The sequence below is a fragment of the Labrus bergylta genome, chromosome 10 (genome assembly GCF_963930695.1).
Source record: "Labrus bergylta chromosome 10, fLabBer1.1, whole genome shotgun sequence".
Lineage (NCBI taxonomy): Eukaryota > Metazoa > Chordata > Actinopteri > Labriformes > Labridae > Labrus > Labrus bergylta.
In genome coordinates, this window is record NC_089204.1 from 10,137,142 (window position 1) to 10,157,116 (window position 19,975).

General features: G+C 38.4%; 2 protein-coding genes across 2 annotated transcripts; both read right to left on the bottom strand.

The window, feature by feature from the left end:
- Nucleotides 1–151: 151 nt before the first annotated feature.
- On the bottom strand, nt 152–15,140 carry apmap (adipocyte plasma membrane associated protein). Its single transcript, XM_020626665.3, has 9 exons — nt 14,937–15,140; nt 12,922–13,038; nt 11,789–11,904; nt 8,811–8,903; nt 8,560–8,676; nt 7,469–7,643; nt 6,868–7,002; nt 5,554–5,746; nt 152–3,025 (listed from the first exon to the last, which is right to left on the bottom strand). The coding sequence occupies exons 1-9, from the start codon at nt 15,017–15,019 to the stop codon at nt 2,816–2,818; spliced, it is 1,239 nt and encodes a 412-aa protein (XP_020482321.1). The 5' UTR covers nt 15,020–15,140; the 3' UTR covers nt 152–2,815.
- Nucleotides 15,141–15,667: 527 nt separating this feature from the next.
- LOC109977025 (zinc finger protein 234) lies at nt 15,668–19,133 on the bottom strand. Its single transcript, XM_020626938.3, has 3 exons — nt 18,910–19,133; nt 18,384–18,489; nt 15,668–18,283 (listed from the first exon to the last, which is right to left on the bottom strand). Exons 1-3 carry the CDS (start codon nt 19,024–19,026, stop codon nt 16,629–16,631), a joined length of 1,878 nt encoding a protein of 625 aa, XP_020482594.1. The 5' UTR covers nt 19,027–19,133; the 3' UTR covers nt 15,668–16,628.
- Nucleotides 19,134–19,975: the final 842 nt, after the last annotated feature.

The window sequence follows — 19,975 nt, forward strand, 5'->3', positions numbered from 1 at the left end:
GTTTGTTCAGATCATAGACTGTAAATATTACGGTTCAGATCCAACACAATAAAAGGTAGAAACTCTCCAATACTAAAGTGTGAGTGATATTTTATATTAACAGGAATGATAAAGACAAAATCCTCCACGGGAAAGTTACACACTAAAATACTGAAGATTTGATTATTTTTTATTCAAAAGAAGCCGAGAAGCTGCAAAAAAGATTCATGATTTAAAAAAAATAGGAAAAGAGTTCACAGAGTGCAATCTGTCATCATACACATACTGAGAGGGGGAAACACTGAAAACAGAAAGGAAATAACTAAAACACTATAATAAAAGTTTATATCACAACAGCTTCACCTGACAGAAATGTTTTGAGTGCTAAAACAGAAGCTCAGTTTATCAGTTATTTTTTAGTGCAAAATCAAACATCAAAACAGAAATTAAATTTGGCACTTCATTTAAAGAAACAAAATATAAAACTTCTCACCACACAAGAAAACTTTTTCACAACAAACACAAGAAAAAACACTTTTTCTGTAAGTGCTGAAAACAACCGCAAACCTTTCACATTTTCCGGCCTGTTAACTCGACTTCATTAATTTGTCATATCCAGATGATCCAGACCAGAGAAACTCATGACACCAGATCGGATTAAAACACAAAACGTTTTCTTATAAGGAACAAACAAAGTACAGAAGCTTTTATCAGAATGTGAATTGTCTGTCTCCCCTGAGTTAGATTATAGGCCTTCAATAAGGTCATATTAGTGTCATAGTAACCTCATACTTAAATTATGATTCAGCTGCTTAAACACTGCTTTACATCAGCAAGAAATGCTTATGAGCTAAACAGAGCGAGTCGTATGTATGTGATCGCCAAGCTTCATGAAAATACTTCCAACACCCAGGATAATGACACAGACACAGTGCGGATCAGAAAAACAGAGACATTCTGGTCCCAAGAGAATTGGAAACAGTTGGGTTTGGATAAATAATTTCAGATCATGAAGTCATTAATCTATATGATATTAAATACAAGTTGGGGGTTTTAAACCCAATATTAAGAGTATATATTATTAGAGTGGTCCTAAAAAATAATAAGCATACTTGTGGTACTGACACGATTTGAAAAACATTTTTTATTACCCAGCATATTGAAATCAGATACACAATTTGTTGCGAAAACAAATATATAAAAGTGATTTAATCATCTGCATATGTCAGCGACTATTTTTAAACAAGACCCATGTTGTGTTAATCTGGGGTGGATGGTAGAAGCGGGAGATTCCAGAGTGAAAATCAAAGATAAATAAGGCTGAAAAGCAAGTAATCCATGTCATCTATGGGTTTTTTTCTTGTCTGTTTAAACTGAAAATTTTAAAGGCTGATGGGTAAAAAATGCTCATGTCAGCATTGAACTTATACTTTCTGTTCAGAGTACTAGGAGTTTTTCTGACAACAACACAAGAGTGACAAACTGTTGGCACAGTGGCTGAAAATGTGTCTCTGCTGGCAGCTAAATTTAAAAGTAATCCTACTGTATGCTAACATTAAAACTGTCCATTCGGCTAATTGTTTAGGAGCTGAGTGAAAGTAACACGACAAAAGATGCTATTTTAGGCTGTTTATCTGTTTTTCAACAAGAATATGTAGCTCTGACTTCACCTGATATCTCTCACTTGTTATCAGTAGGACATAGTGCGTCATACTAAAGTAAAAAATGTAGCAGTTAAAGTGTCTAACAGACATTATAAAGTTTGTACCAGAGGTAGTGAAATGTGCTGTGAATTAAGAATAATGGGCAAAAATATGTATTAACCCCTTCTGTTTGCCTGAACAATTTATAAAATAGCTATTTCCAAACTAGTTTGCTAACTAGAAGGATTGGAATTGAGGCTAGCGAGCTAGTGGGTAAGCTAGCGTGTTTGTGGGCAAATGAATTAGCTTGAGCTAGCTTGCGAACAGTTTTTAGCTAGTTTAGCCAGTTAAATATAAATCTATAATAAAATCTTTTGATGCTTGGGCCAATTAGTGCCTCAGTACCAATTTTAAACTATATAGTCCTAAGACCTCATCCTGAAAAATACAAATGTTTTAGGTGAACAAGAGGCCAAGTTAGACACAAGTTAAAGAAAAACTAAATACACTTGATAAATTGAGACTTAAATTCAAAATTGTCTGATCAGACATTAACAGGAATATTAATTTGCTAAATCAACGATGAAAATAAACGACAACAACTGTAATAATTCAATAATCTTTTAGTCATCTCTAAAACAAAATACTTAACTTTTGCTTTTTTTAGCTTCTGAATTGAAAGTATCTGCTTCGTCATACGTCTCGCATGTGTTTATTTTCATTGTTTGTTTGGCATTTTATAGTTGATTAATGGATCAAAAAATAAAAGTTAGCAGCTCAATCTATTCTCATCCGTTGAGGGAGGTCTGCGGATACTCAGTGAAACAGACACATTAAGTACCAAAAGTTCTGAAGGTCTAAACCCAGTCCTACAACTAAAACAATACAGCCCATTCAAAAACACACCCATACACGGTCACCTTTCACCTCAACTGGCTATCCTTTGATTTTATCCTCAGGAGCCGATGAGTGTTCAAACTAATTCTCTGTTAATCCATCAAATAGCTTTGGAGAAATTTGGCTCAAAACTGTTGACCAACTGCCATTTGATCCTGACAAAAGACCACCTGTGACGGTTTCTATTTCACACCCTGGTCCATCAAATCACTATTAAATACAAAGGCTGTCACTTTTTTGAGACTTCAAACTGAGTCACAAATGTCTGTCTGTGATGGTCTCTATTAATCGTATTACTAGACCTTGCTCAGGTCAAGTTTGGCGATGTACGGTGAGCGGAAAGAGCCCAGGTACAGATTGCCGTCATGCTCGTGGACCTCGCTGATGTACGCAACCACCAGGCCGTTTGGGTCGTGAAAGCTCCTTGTGCAGATGCCACCATCATGGAGCTCCGCCACCAGGCTGTACCGAGGGACAAACTTCATCAACACATCTTGACTGAAGATCTGGAGGGGGGGAGCCATGAAGAATGGTTGAAATAGAAGGGAGGGAAGTATTTGTCAGTAGAAGATAAAGGATGTTAAAGAAAAAATAAAGAGACGGTATTGTACCCACTTGTCTTTTTCAAAATACCTTAAATAAACTTTTAAGACCTTGCTGATTTTTTTCCCCTGGTTTACATGAAAAGACATATTCCTGAAAAAAGCTTTCAAAACACCTCCAGGTCAAGACTTAAGAAAGAGATCCATCAGGGAAAAATTAGCTTGATTAACAGACCTAATTTTTTTATTTTGCATACGCACAAAATAGGGCCTGAAACTGGCATACGCAACGGTTTGGATCTATAAACACAAACCTGACTGTAGAATGTGAGCACCAGAAAAAAAAACTCTGACCCTTGTGAACAAACATTTTGGAGGCAGGAGAAATTGGCAACACAATCGGTGAGGCGGTGAATTAAAGCCAAGTATATTGATGCCTCTCAATGGTTTAACTTCACTAAACCATCAAAAATGACTGACAGATCCACGTCATCATAATTATTCAAACCGGCAGTTTCATTTATATGCGTGTATGTAGTGAACCACTTTCCATAAGTTTATATACGAAAAGTTACAAACTTTTTTTTTAAGTCCTCCACAATTTTCATCACCTTCAATCATCCAGAGCGCAGAGGACCGCCCCGTATTCTAACTTAAACACTAAAGTAGAAATCCACATTAGGCTAACGCAAAAACCGTAGCGCATGTAGTTCTTAAAAATATTTTCCAATATCCAATGACGTGCAATAATCCAAAGCATGTAATCAAGTTTGATTTTAAGTTTTGATAATTATTACTGTGATGTAAGACGCACAGAGTGCACTGAGACACGGCTGTGATGGTTAACCACATTTTGCCTTCTCATGACTCAGCACATCTTCATCACCAGCACATATTAGTGTAAATGAGTGAAGTGTAGAAATGATATCTCTAACACAATCATGACATCGCCTCATTATCAATCATATTACAGGCAGAGTGCCATGATAAAATGTTGTCAAAGATTAACATTTGTTGTTGATTCATTATAAGAAGAACTCAGTGTGGGTCCAGTAAACATATAAACACTGTAGATACACTTGTGTGTGTGTGTGTGTGTGTGTGTGTGTGTGTGTGTGTGTGTGTGCAGCAGCAATGTGGTGTCATTCTCAGATTTTCCTTTTTTCCTTGACCCTCCTGCTGTAGCCAACAAACGGTGCATGCTTTCTAAACCTCCGCTTCATTCACAAGCAGCTTCATTACTGGGTCCGTTCTTTTCTTCTGGTTGCTGTTATTCAACATTAAAAACATTTACTCTGCTTGCTAGCTTGTTTGCATTTTCATTCATGATGGGCTGTATGCATTGACCATTTATGGTTGAATGTGGGCGTGTTAAGAGTCGAATATGAGGCTGATCCACGTGTGCACATTTTCAGGTGGATTGTGATTTGTAAAGGAAGCATTGCTGACAGGTGTGTGTACACAGAGTTTTATAAATCAGAGTTAATTTGGTGCAAGCTATTGTCAATTTTTTTGGCATATGTACACTTTTAGTATAGATTCTACACACTGTTCTATAATTTGAGACCCCAGCAATTAAACTTCCATGTAGATTAAATATGGACACATTCTTAAGTCAACTCTATGTGGACACCTGGGAGTTGCTTTCGTCCCTAGTTAGACACTTGGAAGTTTGTTACTGTCTGTAGATACACGGACAACTGTGAGTCGTCTTTTTGTAAACACCTGAAAGTTCTTATCCACTATGTAGACACATGCAAGTTGTTTTAATCTTTATATGGACACCTGTCATATTGTGTCTTAGGTGATTTTAGGGTTCTTATCATTAATTTCCACATCTGCAAGCTGTGCTATATCTATGTGTTGCCATATTAGTCGTTTCTATCGCTCTGCAGATAGCTGTGAGATGATTTTGTGTCACCAAAAGGCGTTGAAGGCGATCCCAATTTGAAGGCTCCTTCAAATGTGTCCTACTTTCTCCAGGCATTGAAGGATCCATTCATTGTGTGCCAATTAAAACAAACTGGAAGACTCTCAAGTGTTTGAGTAACAGATGGTTTCAACGCGATCTAATAGCTATCAACACTAATGTTAAAAAAAGGTCCTTGAGTCTTAAAATTATCTTTAAAATAATATTGTCCATGGTCTGGTCTACCATGAAATCTTTATACCAGACCAGTCTCATTTCTCTTCAGGCCTTAGCACTGTCCACAGGCTATGAAGGCTATGATGTCCTTCAAAGGTTGCTACCCTTGAATTGAGACACAGCAAGAATGGTCTCTTTGGGTACTTTAGAGTTCTTATTCTCTTTGCTTGGACACACACACACATATATATATATATATATATTGATACCTAGGACGTTTTTTAGTCTTCTTTTAGTCTCCACCTGGTTGTTGTTCGTAAATGGACCTCCAAACTAGACATTTTTCTATAAAGTCCAGGAAAATTTGGCATACTCTCTTACTCTCTCTCTCTCTCTGTCCCTTTACCTTAAAGATGAATTTCTTGATCCAGGGTCTCTGGGACAGGAAGTCTAGCATGGAGAAGCCAGGGTTTTGCCGCACAGCAGACATGGCCACCCAGTAACCTCCGGTTGAGCTCGGACGGATGTTGTCGGGAAAACCAGGCAGGTTGTCAATGAACGTGTCCATTCCCCCTTTGTTTAGACCAGCAACATGGACTCTGAGAAAGAAAGACACAGTTTATAGTGGCTGACATCAAATGCGAGGAGCCATTTTTTATGGCAGAATTTTTTATGGCATTTTTTATGGAGAATTTGTTTTTATTCAGTTTTAAATATTTTCTCACTGTATAAGCTTTGGGAAATAAAATGGTATTATTATTGTACATGTTGTCACATCGCTTCTTAGCTGCCATATAGTTTTTACTGCATCACTCTAGCCCTGTTCAGTCTGACTGAAGTCCTTTTCACATCGCGTTCCCACAAAGGTGCCGTGACTAAGCTCAGCCATCATTAAGTCTTTGTACATTCATATTGATTCTGTGATGGCAAAATATTGATGACCCAGTCTGTGAATTCGACATGTGAATACAGTAAGTTTGTAACTGATCTGACACACACCACACACGCACGCACGCGGTAAAACACGGCCAGCAGCTTGTTTCTATGGAAACATGAGGCAACATCTCAGCCGTCTTCCTCCTCCATCACAGCATTTTATCACAGTTTACACTTCCCTTTATTTATTTTTTTACTTTGTGGCAGTTCATATTAATTCTTGAGATTTGATCTCTTTCTTTCTATTTTGAGTTAGATACGCTTAATATTGCACATTTTTTAGTTATTCTTTTTTTATACTTTGCAGAACTGCATGTTTTTTTTTATTAAGCTAATCAAGCACTTTTAGTTTCTTCTGAATGTTATTCCATTTAGCTTTCTTACTCATGATACGACTTTTTATTTAATTTCTTTATGGAAAGAAGATTGACTTTTGTACTTTTGAGGTATAGTTAAGTTTGTTTTTTTCCCATTAATGGTTTCATTCTTCTGCATTTAGTTTAAGTCTTTTGTTGGGAGGTTGACAACAAAGAGTTCAATTGTAAAAAAAGTCTTCATTTGAGTTTTCGTGAATTTCCGAAATAAAAAAGTAGAAAACGATGTGAAAGATCACATCTGTATCAAGTGATTTGAGGAGACAGGTCTAGACAGGTCTAGGAAAATATCTTTGCTTTTATTAAAGCACTTTCTTTTTGGTAACAGGTGAAAGCAATGTCTTAGCTTGGCCTGTTCAATAAATATAAACTGCCAGTTAGTGGAGGTTCAGGTCAGCCATGTGTGTTACCTGCGTATCCGGGCCATTGTGGTCTCTGCCACCAGCACAGATTCCTCATCAGGCAGCAGCTGGATGCCGTTCGGAAAACGAAGGTTCTCCATCACCACGGTCAGCTCCCGGCTCTCTGTGTCGTACTCTAACACTCTGAAAACAAGAGGCAACAGAAATTTCATCAAGACAGAAAGGCTTATATTCTGGAGAGCTTCAATTGTGAAACTTTAGATGAAGATGTTGAATTTAATAACAGAATCATTACTGGAAATTGATCAGTTACATTGAATGCACTATAAAACTGTTTTTCATGATGATGATGTTGTCTGCTCTAATATTTAAACATGACAGTTGTTAAGGCATTCAGTAGCAGTGGAATAAAAACGTAAACTTTTTTTTGTTTAAAAATGTGCTTGTTGTATTTTTCTTTTCATTTCTGTAGAGGCAGTATTTTCTTTCTGAAGCTGAATTTGATTTTAACAGCAGATTGATACAAAGAGGGCTCAATGAAACAAAATAGTATCAAAAGCTTAATAATAATAACCCTGAACAACCCTATTCCTTTTCAAGACACTGGACACCAGCTAAGAGTGTATAGTAAATAATAACTCTAGTGCACCGTCCATCAGCAGTGGCCTCCATGATGAGGTTCAGGTAGTCTCTGCGCTGCCACCTGCTGCTGGAGTCTGTGAAGTACACCTTCTTTCCATCCTGCGTCACCGCCAAGTCGTTGATGAATGACAGCTTCCGGCCAGCGACTTCCTCACCCCCTTTCACCAACCTGGTCGCTTCTCCTGCAAAGTAAAACAAAAACAAACAAACACTTGAGCTAATGGAACATGTGTTTTAATGCTGCGTGGAAACAGTTCATGCTGAGTAGACTGATCAAACAGCTGCTCATAACAACACATGTCCACAGGTAACAATAGCAACAACAGCTGGGGTTGCCAGTTCTGCTTACATGTAATGCAGAACTGGATGATATCTTCAATTTTTCCAACCAGATATACTGGTAAAATACTGGATATTACTGATATCAGTAGAGATCAAATTTTAACAGCTTATCAGAATCGAGTTTTATTCTCAAGTACATTTACACATACAAGGAATATGACTTGGTGTATTGGTGTTGAACAATTAACAAGGAATAACGCAGAACCAGCAACAACTTAAATAGTACAGAATAAGAAGCTATTACAATATTTAAAATAGAATAAATCATGTTTACAGCCTCGTACAAAACCCTCTTTGATCACTATAGCTCATTCCTTTATTTGTAAAAATTGTACAGGGTTTTCATTTTTTATTAACTCCTCCATTTTATTATATCAAAGCTAAAATTAATGCATAATGAAGCATAAATAGGACCTGATTTGATTGACATTACTGACTCAAACTGTCTGCTTTATTCATGTTGTTATCATTGTTTGGAACATGCAAGCCAGATGAGCTAGATGAGCAAGATGAGCGTGTTGCAGCAGCTACAATATTTATTTGACCCGCCTCAACTCCTCCTCTTTGACAGCTTATTATGGGATTATGTAATTGCAGCTGTGTGAACAAGAGAGCACTGTGTCACGATCCAATATTTTATGCTAATTAAACAACCTCCAAAATCTGCCCTAACATGACAGAGGAAACTTTATACCTTTATGAAAGAAGGATACAGTACAATGATACAGAGGGTGTTAGCACAGTACTCTCTCTCACCTGTAGTGGGGTTGACCTCGAACAGACCCAGGTAAGCGTCCGCTACAAACAGAGTCCCATTGGGTCCAATTCTGATCCCCAGCGGCCTCCCACAGCTTGACTCCTCCTCTTTGGACCCTGCAGACAACCATCCGTAAAAACTGGATTCATTTTTATTTTCACGTCTCCTGATATGAATGAAGCCTCAGTCAAAGGAACAGAAGCTTTACAGTTAAAATCACAGTATTATTACAAAACTCATTTTTTCTCACCACAAGGCAGTTTCCCAAGCCTCGTCACCGTGTGAATTCTTCGACCGATCAGCTTCACGATCTTCCCATCAGATGTTCCAGTAAAGAAAACATCTGCAGAGCAAAGAGGAAAACATCCGTCAGTGCTCAGCTATAACAAAGCAGCCTCAAATGCACAAATGAAGCTTGTGTTCTTTTGCATGTAAATGATCATTTTAAACATAATGAGAATGACTCATCAATGTGTTTTTTTATTATTCATTTGTAAATTTACAGTGATTCACTTTTTTATGGTCTTTTAGGGAGGGAATAAGCCAAAAATAATAATATTGCTATAATAATGTTTTTCTTCATTTTCTAACTACATAAAAACAATGGTAGCTAAAGAATCACATGTGTGAGGTGTTATTGGATAAGGAAGATAAGGAAGGCCAACACGGCCGTGCAGGATTCCATGGTTGCTATGGTTCCTTCCAAGGTGCATCATTTAATACCAGATCATCACTACAGCCAAGCAAAATCTCAAACAGCCACAAAGTGTTTTTCTCAAGTTCAACTCAGCAATTTCTTCTGGAATCACGCCTCATCTGCAGATTCTTTACATCCTGACAAGGATTTCAAATCCCCTGAATTTGACTAAACAACAACGAACTTCTGTGATGGAAAATGTAAGATTTTCACTTTTTGGTGCTCTCTGGTGTGAACTGTCATGATTCATACTGTCTGAACTTGACCGCACCTTTGATAAATTATTTGAAAACTATTTTTAAAATAATCTCTTATCATATCAATGCAATGTTTTTACAAATTGAATCAATAGTTTATTAAAAGTAAAGTCCCTGCAAACACATTGAGACTGTGTAGCCATGAATTAAATCTGCCCTATAGTAATATTTTAGTGTGTAATTCCCAGCATATATGTGTCAGTAAAAAGAAAAATACTATTTAGTGGTCATATAACTTCAGGTATCTATTCTGGGGGATATACTGAATGTTCAGAAATCAAAATACTTTTCAACAATCACGGGTAAAAAAACACAAGCTCAATCTTGACAACTTATAAGTAAGTCTTCCTCCCTGCGGACCGTCTCAGGCATGTTACTCAAATACAAGTGGACCATACATTTGAGGGGTTTGGTAAATATATAACCGTCTGTTTGTGTGTGATCAAATTGGCCTTTGACAAATTTGTAGTGTTAATGGATCGATGTTTGTGTTGACTAAAAAGTGTAGAAAATGGCTGAAGCTCTTCATGGTTGCTACGGTTCCTCCAAGGTGCATCATTTATATAATCATTTAAACAAAAACAAAACCTAAAAGTGCCACAGGAAAGATTTAAAAAAAAAAAGTTAATTACACAATTCACCAGCAGAGTTTTTCATCCTGACAAGCAAAAAAGTCTGCAAGAAATTTAAGACACCAACTCAAACACACATTCACACAAACGTTCATCACAAGATGAGATTTTTTTCTCCTGTCTCTACAGTAATAATTCATATGATGGAACATTAAAAATTTGACTTTACCGCTAGATTTCTTCTCTAAATAATAATGACACTATATTTTAAATGTCTAATAAATCACTTGTAGAAATGACTTCAACCCTTACAGTATGCTGCCATAAAGGCAACACGTGATCTAGTTAGTTTAAGTGTGACAATGAATAAAACTCTAAATTACTTACTTTACTACCTGACCTGCATGCAGACACTTTTTCATAAAGTCTAAAGTTAAACTCTGTCAAACCCTGCAATGTTTCTAACATAAAACTATTTCAATGGTGAATATCTCCTCCTAATCCACTCTGAAATCATCAGCAATCAAAACACTCTTTGCTGTCTTTTCTGTTTACATTTCATTAACTGTCAATAACTTAAAAAGACCTGATTGTAAAAAAAGTACATCAAGTAAAAATACATGCACAGAACTGCTAGCGTAGTACAACGAATCTCAAATGAAATACTATTTGACAGGTGAATAAATCTGGTAATATCGGTGCATATCTCTGATAAAATTAGCCGATACATAGTCACTTGATATGCCAATATCAGCTGGTATTATCCACTGACCGATTAATTGGTTGGGCTCTAATTAAAATATTCTGCACCTAAGAACCCAAAAGAAGAAGAAATTGTCAACAAACACAAAAACATAAACAGAAGGAAAAAATGTTGCTTTTACTTGAACAGCCCGTTATAATGCATAAACTGCAGCTTCACATGTTGTCGCTATCTGGGGATGTGGCTTGCGTGCAGTGACCTGTAGTTAAGAGTTAAAATAATGCAGTGTGGTCAGGATACAGATGACTAATGTGCATCTGTATGATAACCACAAAGATGTTTAGTGTCTCTTTTTTTGTTTTGTACTTTAAAACGTAGTATGAATTCACCATTAAAGAAGGCAGTACAAAGTGATTCCAGCTTGTACTTGCAAATTTGTAACCACAATGTGTTAGTATTAATCTTCCACTGACCGGTCCTCATGATTAGTTACAGCCTTTGATATGTGATAACAAACTACACAAATTAGTTTTATGTATAGCTCGAGATATCCCTAGCTAACGCTGGTCACTCACCATGATACCTGCCCAGGCCAGTTCTAACCTGGTTCTCATCACAACACAAGTCAATTTCTCTCCTGTGGTTGTTATCTAGTAGGCTCCAGATTTAAAGCCTTTGGTCTTTTGTAGTTGCATGAATAAAAGAAATGTCTTCTTCATTGACAAGACTGGCACAAGACATGTTTCAACATAACCTCAATCATTGTGACTCTCCCATGTTACAACACATCCAGTTGTTGTAACTCTAGTTGTGAAATAAAATTGAAGGTACAAAAATGATTCCAGAAGTCACAGTTAAGAACTTATTCATGTATATTGTCAAAAATATATTTTCTTAACCATTTTATTACACATTGATTGACTGGGGTCTCAAGCCCGCAAATTGCTCGTTGAACTTAATTTAAACCTCACACTAAGCTAAACAAAATATTACACTGACCTCCAATATTAGCGATGGATTCTGGTCCGGTGATCTGGTCTTCAAACAGTCTCTTAGCCTCTCTGAGCTTCAGGTTTGGCTCCCAGCAGCCCTTCATCACTGGAGGTTCCTTCAAACTGCAGGACACAATTCAAGAAGTCCAGTAAGTGCCCAAGTATGCATAAAAAACCTCATAGGTTATACAGCTGTATCCCCCCTCATTTCTTATACTACTTAATACTTTATTTTGCAAAAACGTTTTTGTTTTTTTGTTTTTTTTTCAAGAATATTTGAAGATCAAACTCCTAACTTCTTAATTTGATAACAAACTGTGTTGGAAAACTAAAACCACATTATGAGGGTTTTAGGACCAAAACATCAAATATTTTGTTTGTGCGTGCATAACAGCTATGTGGCTGTTCAAACTTTTGAATGTCTGAGTTTTTGTGTCCCACTGAGAAATTTGCATCAGTTGTTTGTTTCATTGAGTTATTAACCAGGAAAATTGGCAGAGTCAGCAGATATTCAGATGTCTGCAGCAGAGTTTACATAGTCAAAAGCACAAAGTGAACCACCATTTGCTCTCCATGAAGCACCCACACAGACTACCACACTGTGTTTATTACTAAATAATCACAGCTATACAACACTCTATCATTTTAGAAACCTAAATCCACCAAGATATTAATATTGAGTCCTCTATTGTGAATATGTTATGGAATAGAGATGTAGGGTTTGTATCATAAAGATAATGTCTGAACATTTAGTTTCACTTTTGAAGGAAGTAAAATAACAAAGACAGGATTAATAAACAATCTAAAGAATTCAATATCATTATTTATAAACTCGATTTAGCTCAAACTGAACGTACTTTTTAAGTAAATTGAGCCAGACTGATGAATAGACAGCTCAAAATTCAAAATGTCTTCATTTTTCAACCCTTAAAAAAAAAAGTAACTATGTACAGTATTGAGATCCAACATTCCTAGCAGTCAAGCAGGAAAAATTCCAGGTAATGTGGATGTGGAAAATGTGGCTTTTGTGAAGAAGGAGGAGTTTTGTGCAATTGTAAAAGCATTATTTGACGAAAGAATACAACACAGAACATGTCTACTGTTTTCCTTACAGTGAGAAGACCGACTGGGTGGACTCACCTGAATACTTCAGGATGGATGGGAGACTCCAGGATAAGGATAATGACCAGGAGAGGAAGAAGTACAAAGCCACCCAGAGAGATCAGAGTCACCTGGAAAACCTTCCCACTGTAGGTGCTGGAAGAGGGAGCAAAGGCAAAAACACTTCAATGACCTGAAACTACAAACTACTACTACTACTTCAACCTGAGTTCTATACATTATGTTCTTAGGGGTTCCTCAGGGGTCTATCTTTGGTACCCATCTCTTTCCACTTTATGCTTCCTTTAGAAATAAATCAATTAGGAACTCAGTTGCTGTTATTGTTATAATATGGAACCTTAAGAGATGCAAAAGAAAACAAATCTCTTATCAACAAACTACTATCAACTTGAATAGGCTCTTTATTGCATTTCTGAATTAACAATTGATGCCATTTAAAGATTCAAATTAATGTTGTTTAATAGTTGTTACACTTTTCTTCAGGGAAGAAAAGGATTTAAGATTTTGTGCCCAGAAGAAGACCCTGTTTTGTCCAATCTGGTCTGGGTTCTTTTCCTAGTTAAGTATAATTTTTATATTGAAACCTTGATTCATTTAAGGCATTTAACTTAACCCTTGTGTCCAGGCAGGTGTGCCTGAAGATAGACTCATGGCTTTCCTTCCCTAATTGCCCAAGAAATCTCTGACATCACCAAAATTGTTGAGCCTAAGGGTCAACATGAAAAACTCTTCAACACACACCTTCAACGTTAACCATTAAGTTTGAAAAATGTTCAGCATAAAAGCAAGCAAAGCAATTCATATTGAACCGAGTAGGCAACATACTGTGGTCCAGTATTACTGTCTAACATGACTTCAGTCCTCAATCAGCCTCCTGCAGACAGAGAGCTGCAGCGACAGAAGGAGCAAATTTGAGAAGAAAATTGCCCAAGTTTCTAGGTTTGAAGTCACATGGTGAAACACATATACAGTTTGTGACTGGACACAGTCAATATCAAGATTTGAAACAACATTGAAATCTTGATAGCCCATTGCCACAGAATTGGCTACCCTGAATTTTTTATTTGAACGAATTTGACAGGCAAGTGGTTCTAGAGAAAGAATAATCAGGTTTTGACTCAGACAAAATTCTTCTAGAGTTCTAAAAAGGTAAGTCAATGCGGTCAAATGCTTTTTTCGCGTCTAGAGACATAGCATTTACAGGGCTGGAGAGGTCTTTTGCTAAGTAAAACGCATGTGTTAGCTTGCGCATATTTCACCGACTAATCTGTTTTTAAGAAACCCCTATTTGATCTTTATGTATCAGCTGACATACATTAATATATGTCATGGAATCGAAAAAGACCAAGTACTTTGAGTTTTCTCTATCTACCTACCAAAAAAATCTTAGCTTTATAAACATCTTACCTTTTTGTTTATTTCAATTAAGTCTGATTTTTATTTACAGGTCAAAACATTAAGAGGAATCAAGTGTTTCTTTCTATTGCTGATTTTTATTAAAGCCGTCAGATAATTAGTTTGATATCACAATCATTATTAAATGTAATGTAAAATGTATTACTTTTATGTATGCGATCGATAGGAAGCTTTAAGATAAGATAAGAGAGGACAATCCTTTATAGATCCCCAGTGGGGAAATTCAAGTGTTGCAGCAGTAAAACACAAGAGGAAGCAGGTGCACATGAGTACACATAAAATAACAATATAAACACAGGAATGAAATAAAAAATAAAGGTACCATTTACAACAACTAACTAGCGAGTATTACGTTAACTATACACCAATTAAGATCCATACATTTCCAATCATTTCTGCGTGAATTTAACTGCAGCGGAGCTCGGGTAATAAATGTTCTGCATGTGCTCGGTTGAGTGTGTAAAGGAAGCTTCCGGTTATTCAATCAGTCGGAAACATGCAGCTGTTTCCTCTCGGTGCTCACAGGACCGTTACATCATCATTTCTGTCCGTGCTTGTTTGTGTTTCTATGGGGGAATGTGGGTCACTAGCAACGCGGTCCCAGTTCCGTTTCTTACCCAGACGCCTTGTAGTGGTGCTCCGGCAGCTCGTCGGTGATGACCTGCGGTCTCTGCACGCGCCTGAACCGGAGACCCTCCATCTCCCTCGCGCTCAGAACAACGAGTTACCTGAGGCTGCAGCGGATACCTGTCGGTGGTTTAACCTACTGAGGGAGAGATCTCGGTAAAGCCACTGACCATCCTACCGGGGTGTTGACAACAACTGAGAGCTTCCGGTCTGTACTTTCAAAATAAAGGAACCTCCGCTTAGTACGTCGCTGTGTACAAAAAAATATATAATAACTTGAAATTGATAAAAGAGCAAAAAAACATTTTAATTATTTAACTATAACGTACGGAAGAGCTTTAGGGACACTGAAAAAGATGTTCGTTTTTTCTTTATTCTGACTTTAATCTCAGTATTCTTTTCGGAACCAGAATCCTAAAAAAAAAAAAAAAAAAAAAGTCAGTGGCCCCAATCCTCTTCCGTAATAACTCCCTAAAAGAGAAATGTAAAAAAAAGAGTAAAATACTAAATAATTTGAAGAGGAGAAGATGAATCCTATGATAAAAACAAATCAACAAAAGCCATAAAACAAAAATAACATTTACATATATTTTTTTAATGGTGCAGCCATAACAGGCGCAAGACTGTTAACTGCTGTATGACAAGTCAAATTCAATCGTGATGATGTCAGCAAGCATTGCTTATCAACTTTTGCATAAACAAGTTAGATCAGAGATTAAGGTCTTTTTTTATTATCTTTATTTCCTTACCTCAATTGAAAACATGTATCCAATACTATGGGTGTCTCCTCTGATAGTGATAAATCAGGACAGTATTAAGAGTATAAATGAACACAAAACTAACATGAACACACCAGCCTTTCTGACAGTGAGGTCAGGATGATTTTTTAATGTAACATTAATAATATTAACAGTCAAAATCTCAAAACCATAATTAAATAAATAGTTAATTTGAAATCATACTTCACCAGGATCATTTAGACATAGGAATTTATACATCCTGAATGATATATAAAAATACCCAATGTTCACCCAACAATGACTCCTATTTCAGTGCACAAGTTGTGTAAACAAAATTCTTCTGACTATAAACTTAGAAAGTGAGGCTTATCAAGTATCTGCACGTACCACAGGCAATGTACCAATCTGACTGCATATTTTACCAGCACCCCCTAAACACAACTAAATTAAAGTGAATCAGCGGCCACTTTTTTCCACTAAACATCTGTATACTTCAACATTGCTATGCTTTAAAAGGGGGGATATTTATTAGTCCATACTTGAGTATAGATACCTCTGTATCTGAATTTTTATCAGGGTGGAAAGAATGGCATCGGAACATCTCTGTTAACTCAGATTTTATTGGTTTTGGAGTTTTAGATTTCAACTGATGAACTGTATCTTAAGAGTTAAGATGAACCAAAAACATAGCTATTCTTTTTAACAATAAGGAGCCTTTCATCTTTTTTTGTGACTACTTAAAAAAAGAAAAAAGACCGTTTTTTATTTTGTTACATTCTCCCAATACCTAAAATATCCTTTGACGTCAGAGGGTCATCAATACATCCTGTTTTGGTGAGACTAAAAACAGACCCTTGACTGTCCTGTTTCAGGATATTTTAGTCACCACATTTGTTCTGTCAGCCTCATGTCTGACTTCTGTCTCCACAGTTTCGATAGCTTTCATTCAGCAGCAACACACTTGTGCTCTCTGAGACTCCTCATGGAGGAGAAGCTCTTGCTGCAGGTAGAGCAGCTGAATGGTTTCTGTCCCGTATGAACCAGCTGGTGAGCCTTCAGGTTGTTGTTCTGACTGAATCTCTTCTCGCAGATGGCGCACTCAAAAGGCTTCTCTCCGCTGTGGATGCGTTTGTGTCGAACAAGGTTTTGCGACACACTAAAGTTCTTCCCACAAACCTCGCAGATGAATGGCTTCTCTCCGCTGTGCGTGCGCTCGTGCAGCTGCATGCTGGCCTGTGTGGAAAAGGTTTTCTGACACTGAGCACAGCTGAATGGCTTCCCTTCTGAGTGGCTGCGTCGGTGCATCTTCAGGTAGCTTAGCGAACTGTAGCCACGCCCGCACACATCACAGGAGAATGCTTTGTTACCGCTGTGCAGCTGCAGATGAGTTTTCAGGATCTGGGCACTGGTGAAGCTTTTTCCACACTCGTCACAGGTGTGAGATCTCTGACCACTGTGTGCCAGCTGGTGGCGTTTCAGCGACGATGATGAAGAGAAGTTTTTTCCGCACTCACTGCAGTTGTACGGTTGGACGCCAGTGTGACTCTGTTCATGTGCCAACAGAGCGCTGCGCTGTCTGAATCCCTTCCCGCAGCTGTTGCAAATGAACGCCCACTCACCACTGTGCACGGTCTGATGCGCCTTCAAGTGCACAGCCTGTGTGAAATTGCGACCACACTCATCACAGCTGAATTCCCGGCTACCAGAGTGGACCAGCTGGTGGCGCCTCAAGTTAGCTGACACACTGAAGCGTTTCCCACAGGCGTCACAGCTAAAGGCCTTCTCTCCTGTGTGAACACGACGGTGTACTGACAAGCTGCTCCTGCTGGAGAAACTGTTTCCACATTGCTCGCAAGTGTGCGGCCTCTCACCTGTGTGTGTCCTCAAGTGGGCTTTGAGGCCGCTCTGCTGGCTGAAGGTCTTACTGCAGATGCTGCAGATAAAAGGCCTCACACCTTTGTGGATAGTGAGCAGGTGAATGTGAACGCTGCGTTGTGCGGTAAACCCTTTCTCACATGTTGGACATTTGAAAGGTTTGTCCTTCTGATGGACTCTCTGGTGTGCAGACAGGTAGCTGTGTTTGGAGAACTGCTTCCCGCACTCTGCACACCTGAATTTGTCATTTGTTTTCTGACAGCTCAGTCTGTGCTGTGGGAGGCAGCATCGTGCTGCCAGTACCTTGCCACAGGTCGGACACTCGAACACCCCGCCACGCTGAGCCCGGCTTGACATCTGGTGTGTCCTCAGGTGGCTCCGGGTGCCAAACAGTTTTCTGCAGTGAGAACACCTGTGGGGCCGTTGCTTGTTGTGCACCGTGAGTTGGTGGACTCTGACACTGCTCCGGGCGGAGAATGCTTTCCCACACGTGGGACAGGTGAAGGGCCGCTCTCTGCTGTGGACACGCAGGTGAGCGTTCAGGTTGGCACGTCTGGAGAAACTGCTTCTGCAGATGCTGCAGCTGAAGGTCTGTCTGCCTCCCATGGCAGGACTCTGCTCCTTTGAGGCGGTTTCAGCTTGAGGAGCTTCTGACGGGTGGCTCACCTCGTCCTGGGTGTCCCCCTCAGCTGCAGGGAGGGTGGAGTCCTGCTGAGGCTCATCTGTATAGAGAAATGCCATTACTGTGAGCTTAGTGGGAAACACATGGACGTCATGGGGCTCTTAATGATAACAACATGGTAGTTCAACAAAGGCCCTTACTGTCCTCCTGTCGCTTGTCTGTCAGCTCCTGGTTCTGCTCCAGCAGCCTCCTCAGCTCCTTCAGCAGAGCCCCACAGAGACTCCTCATCACATCCAGCAGCTGCTCCTGCAGGACACAACATGAAGACAGATTATAAGTATACACATTACACTGAGGAGAACTGAACAGCTGCTAATTCATTTTAAACAAAACAAAGCTAGTTACAGTGCCTGAGGTGTTTACTTTGGATCTGTGTTTATTCAACTGAAGGATGCATTTTGTGCTGCTAAACAGTGATTCTGTCGTTTAGTCCAGCCTTGACTAGGCTGATTAAATTAGACTGGTATATGTGAACTTCTTAGCTCCTAATTTAAAACCTTATTTAAGTGGAAGTCAAATCTTTAATTATGTAATATTGATTCGATCTATTTCCCTGAGACAGGTGACACATTCACGGCGTTTGAAGAACAGCTGTAAACAAGAACCAAACTTAAAAAAAATAAATAAAATAAAATAAAGTTTTTGAGTTGTGTTCAGGTGACTGACCTCTGTCTTTGAGTTTCCAGCAGGTTCATCTTTGAGTCTCTGGCAGGTTTCAGTCACAGCAGTCAACATGAACTCCTCCAAGAAGGCGGACACGAGCTTTTCCACAGAGGACGACATTTTTTTATTACAAAACGCATCAAATTTAATACGAAATAAAAAAGTACCACCCGGTTAAACGAAAGGAGTTTGTGTGTTGTTTTCATCTGGCGGCCATTGCTAGGCGTTTTTGCGACACACTGTGCGCACTGACGGCAGATTTTGACGAGACTGAAGAGGAAAAGGCCCGCTCTCGCCCCCTGCTGACTGGAGGTCACATTTACAGAGCCAAAACCTTATGGATTGAGTAGAATAGAGAGAAACGCTCCAGATTCAATACCTCAAGCATTTTAACACTCAGTCATTCTGATTTGTCATGTGAAAATATCACTCCATTCAAATGTCATACTTATTGTTTTTTACCTGCAGGGATTCACAGTTCGCAGACTGGAGGCAGCTTTGTTTTCATTTCTTTTCCACAGAAGGCTTTATACTGCCCTACAAAGGCAAAAGACCTTAACTCGCCAGAGTGTAGAACTGAGAAAAATGACTTTAAAGTCTTTTTGTTGTCCAGCCAAATGAGTTGCAGGCAGAATATTGGAAATGTGGAAATTTTTTGTCTTTTTAATCAGGTTATTAATGTTCATAAAAATCTTTAGCTCAAACATGACCTTTGACCCTTATTTGGAAGTTAAGGTACTCTGCCTTTGCATTGCCTGTACAATAATACGGGGCATTAACTTCCATTTGATACTGTATTTCACTTGGTTGCATGGTTAAAATAACACAACCAACACTATTTCTTTGCTACACTTTAGTCAAGCTGCTGTGTGTGTCAGAAGTGCTTGATGATAGATATTAAAACAAAGACATAACACCTTAACTCCACTGCAGTAAAACAGTATCTTCACTTTGATCCACAGCAGTACAAAGACCCTTATACGTGAACTTACTGGACTCTGCCTTGGTTTCTCAAGGGCTTTTGGAAGTTAAGGCAAATACAACCTACTATTTTCTCAAAAAAACAACA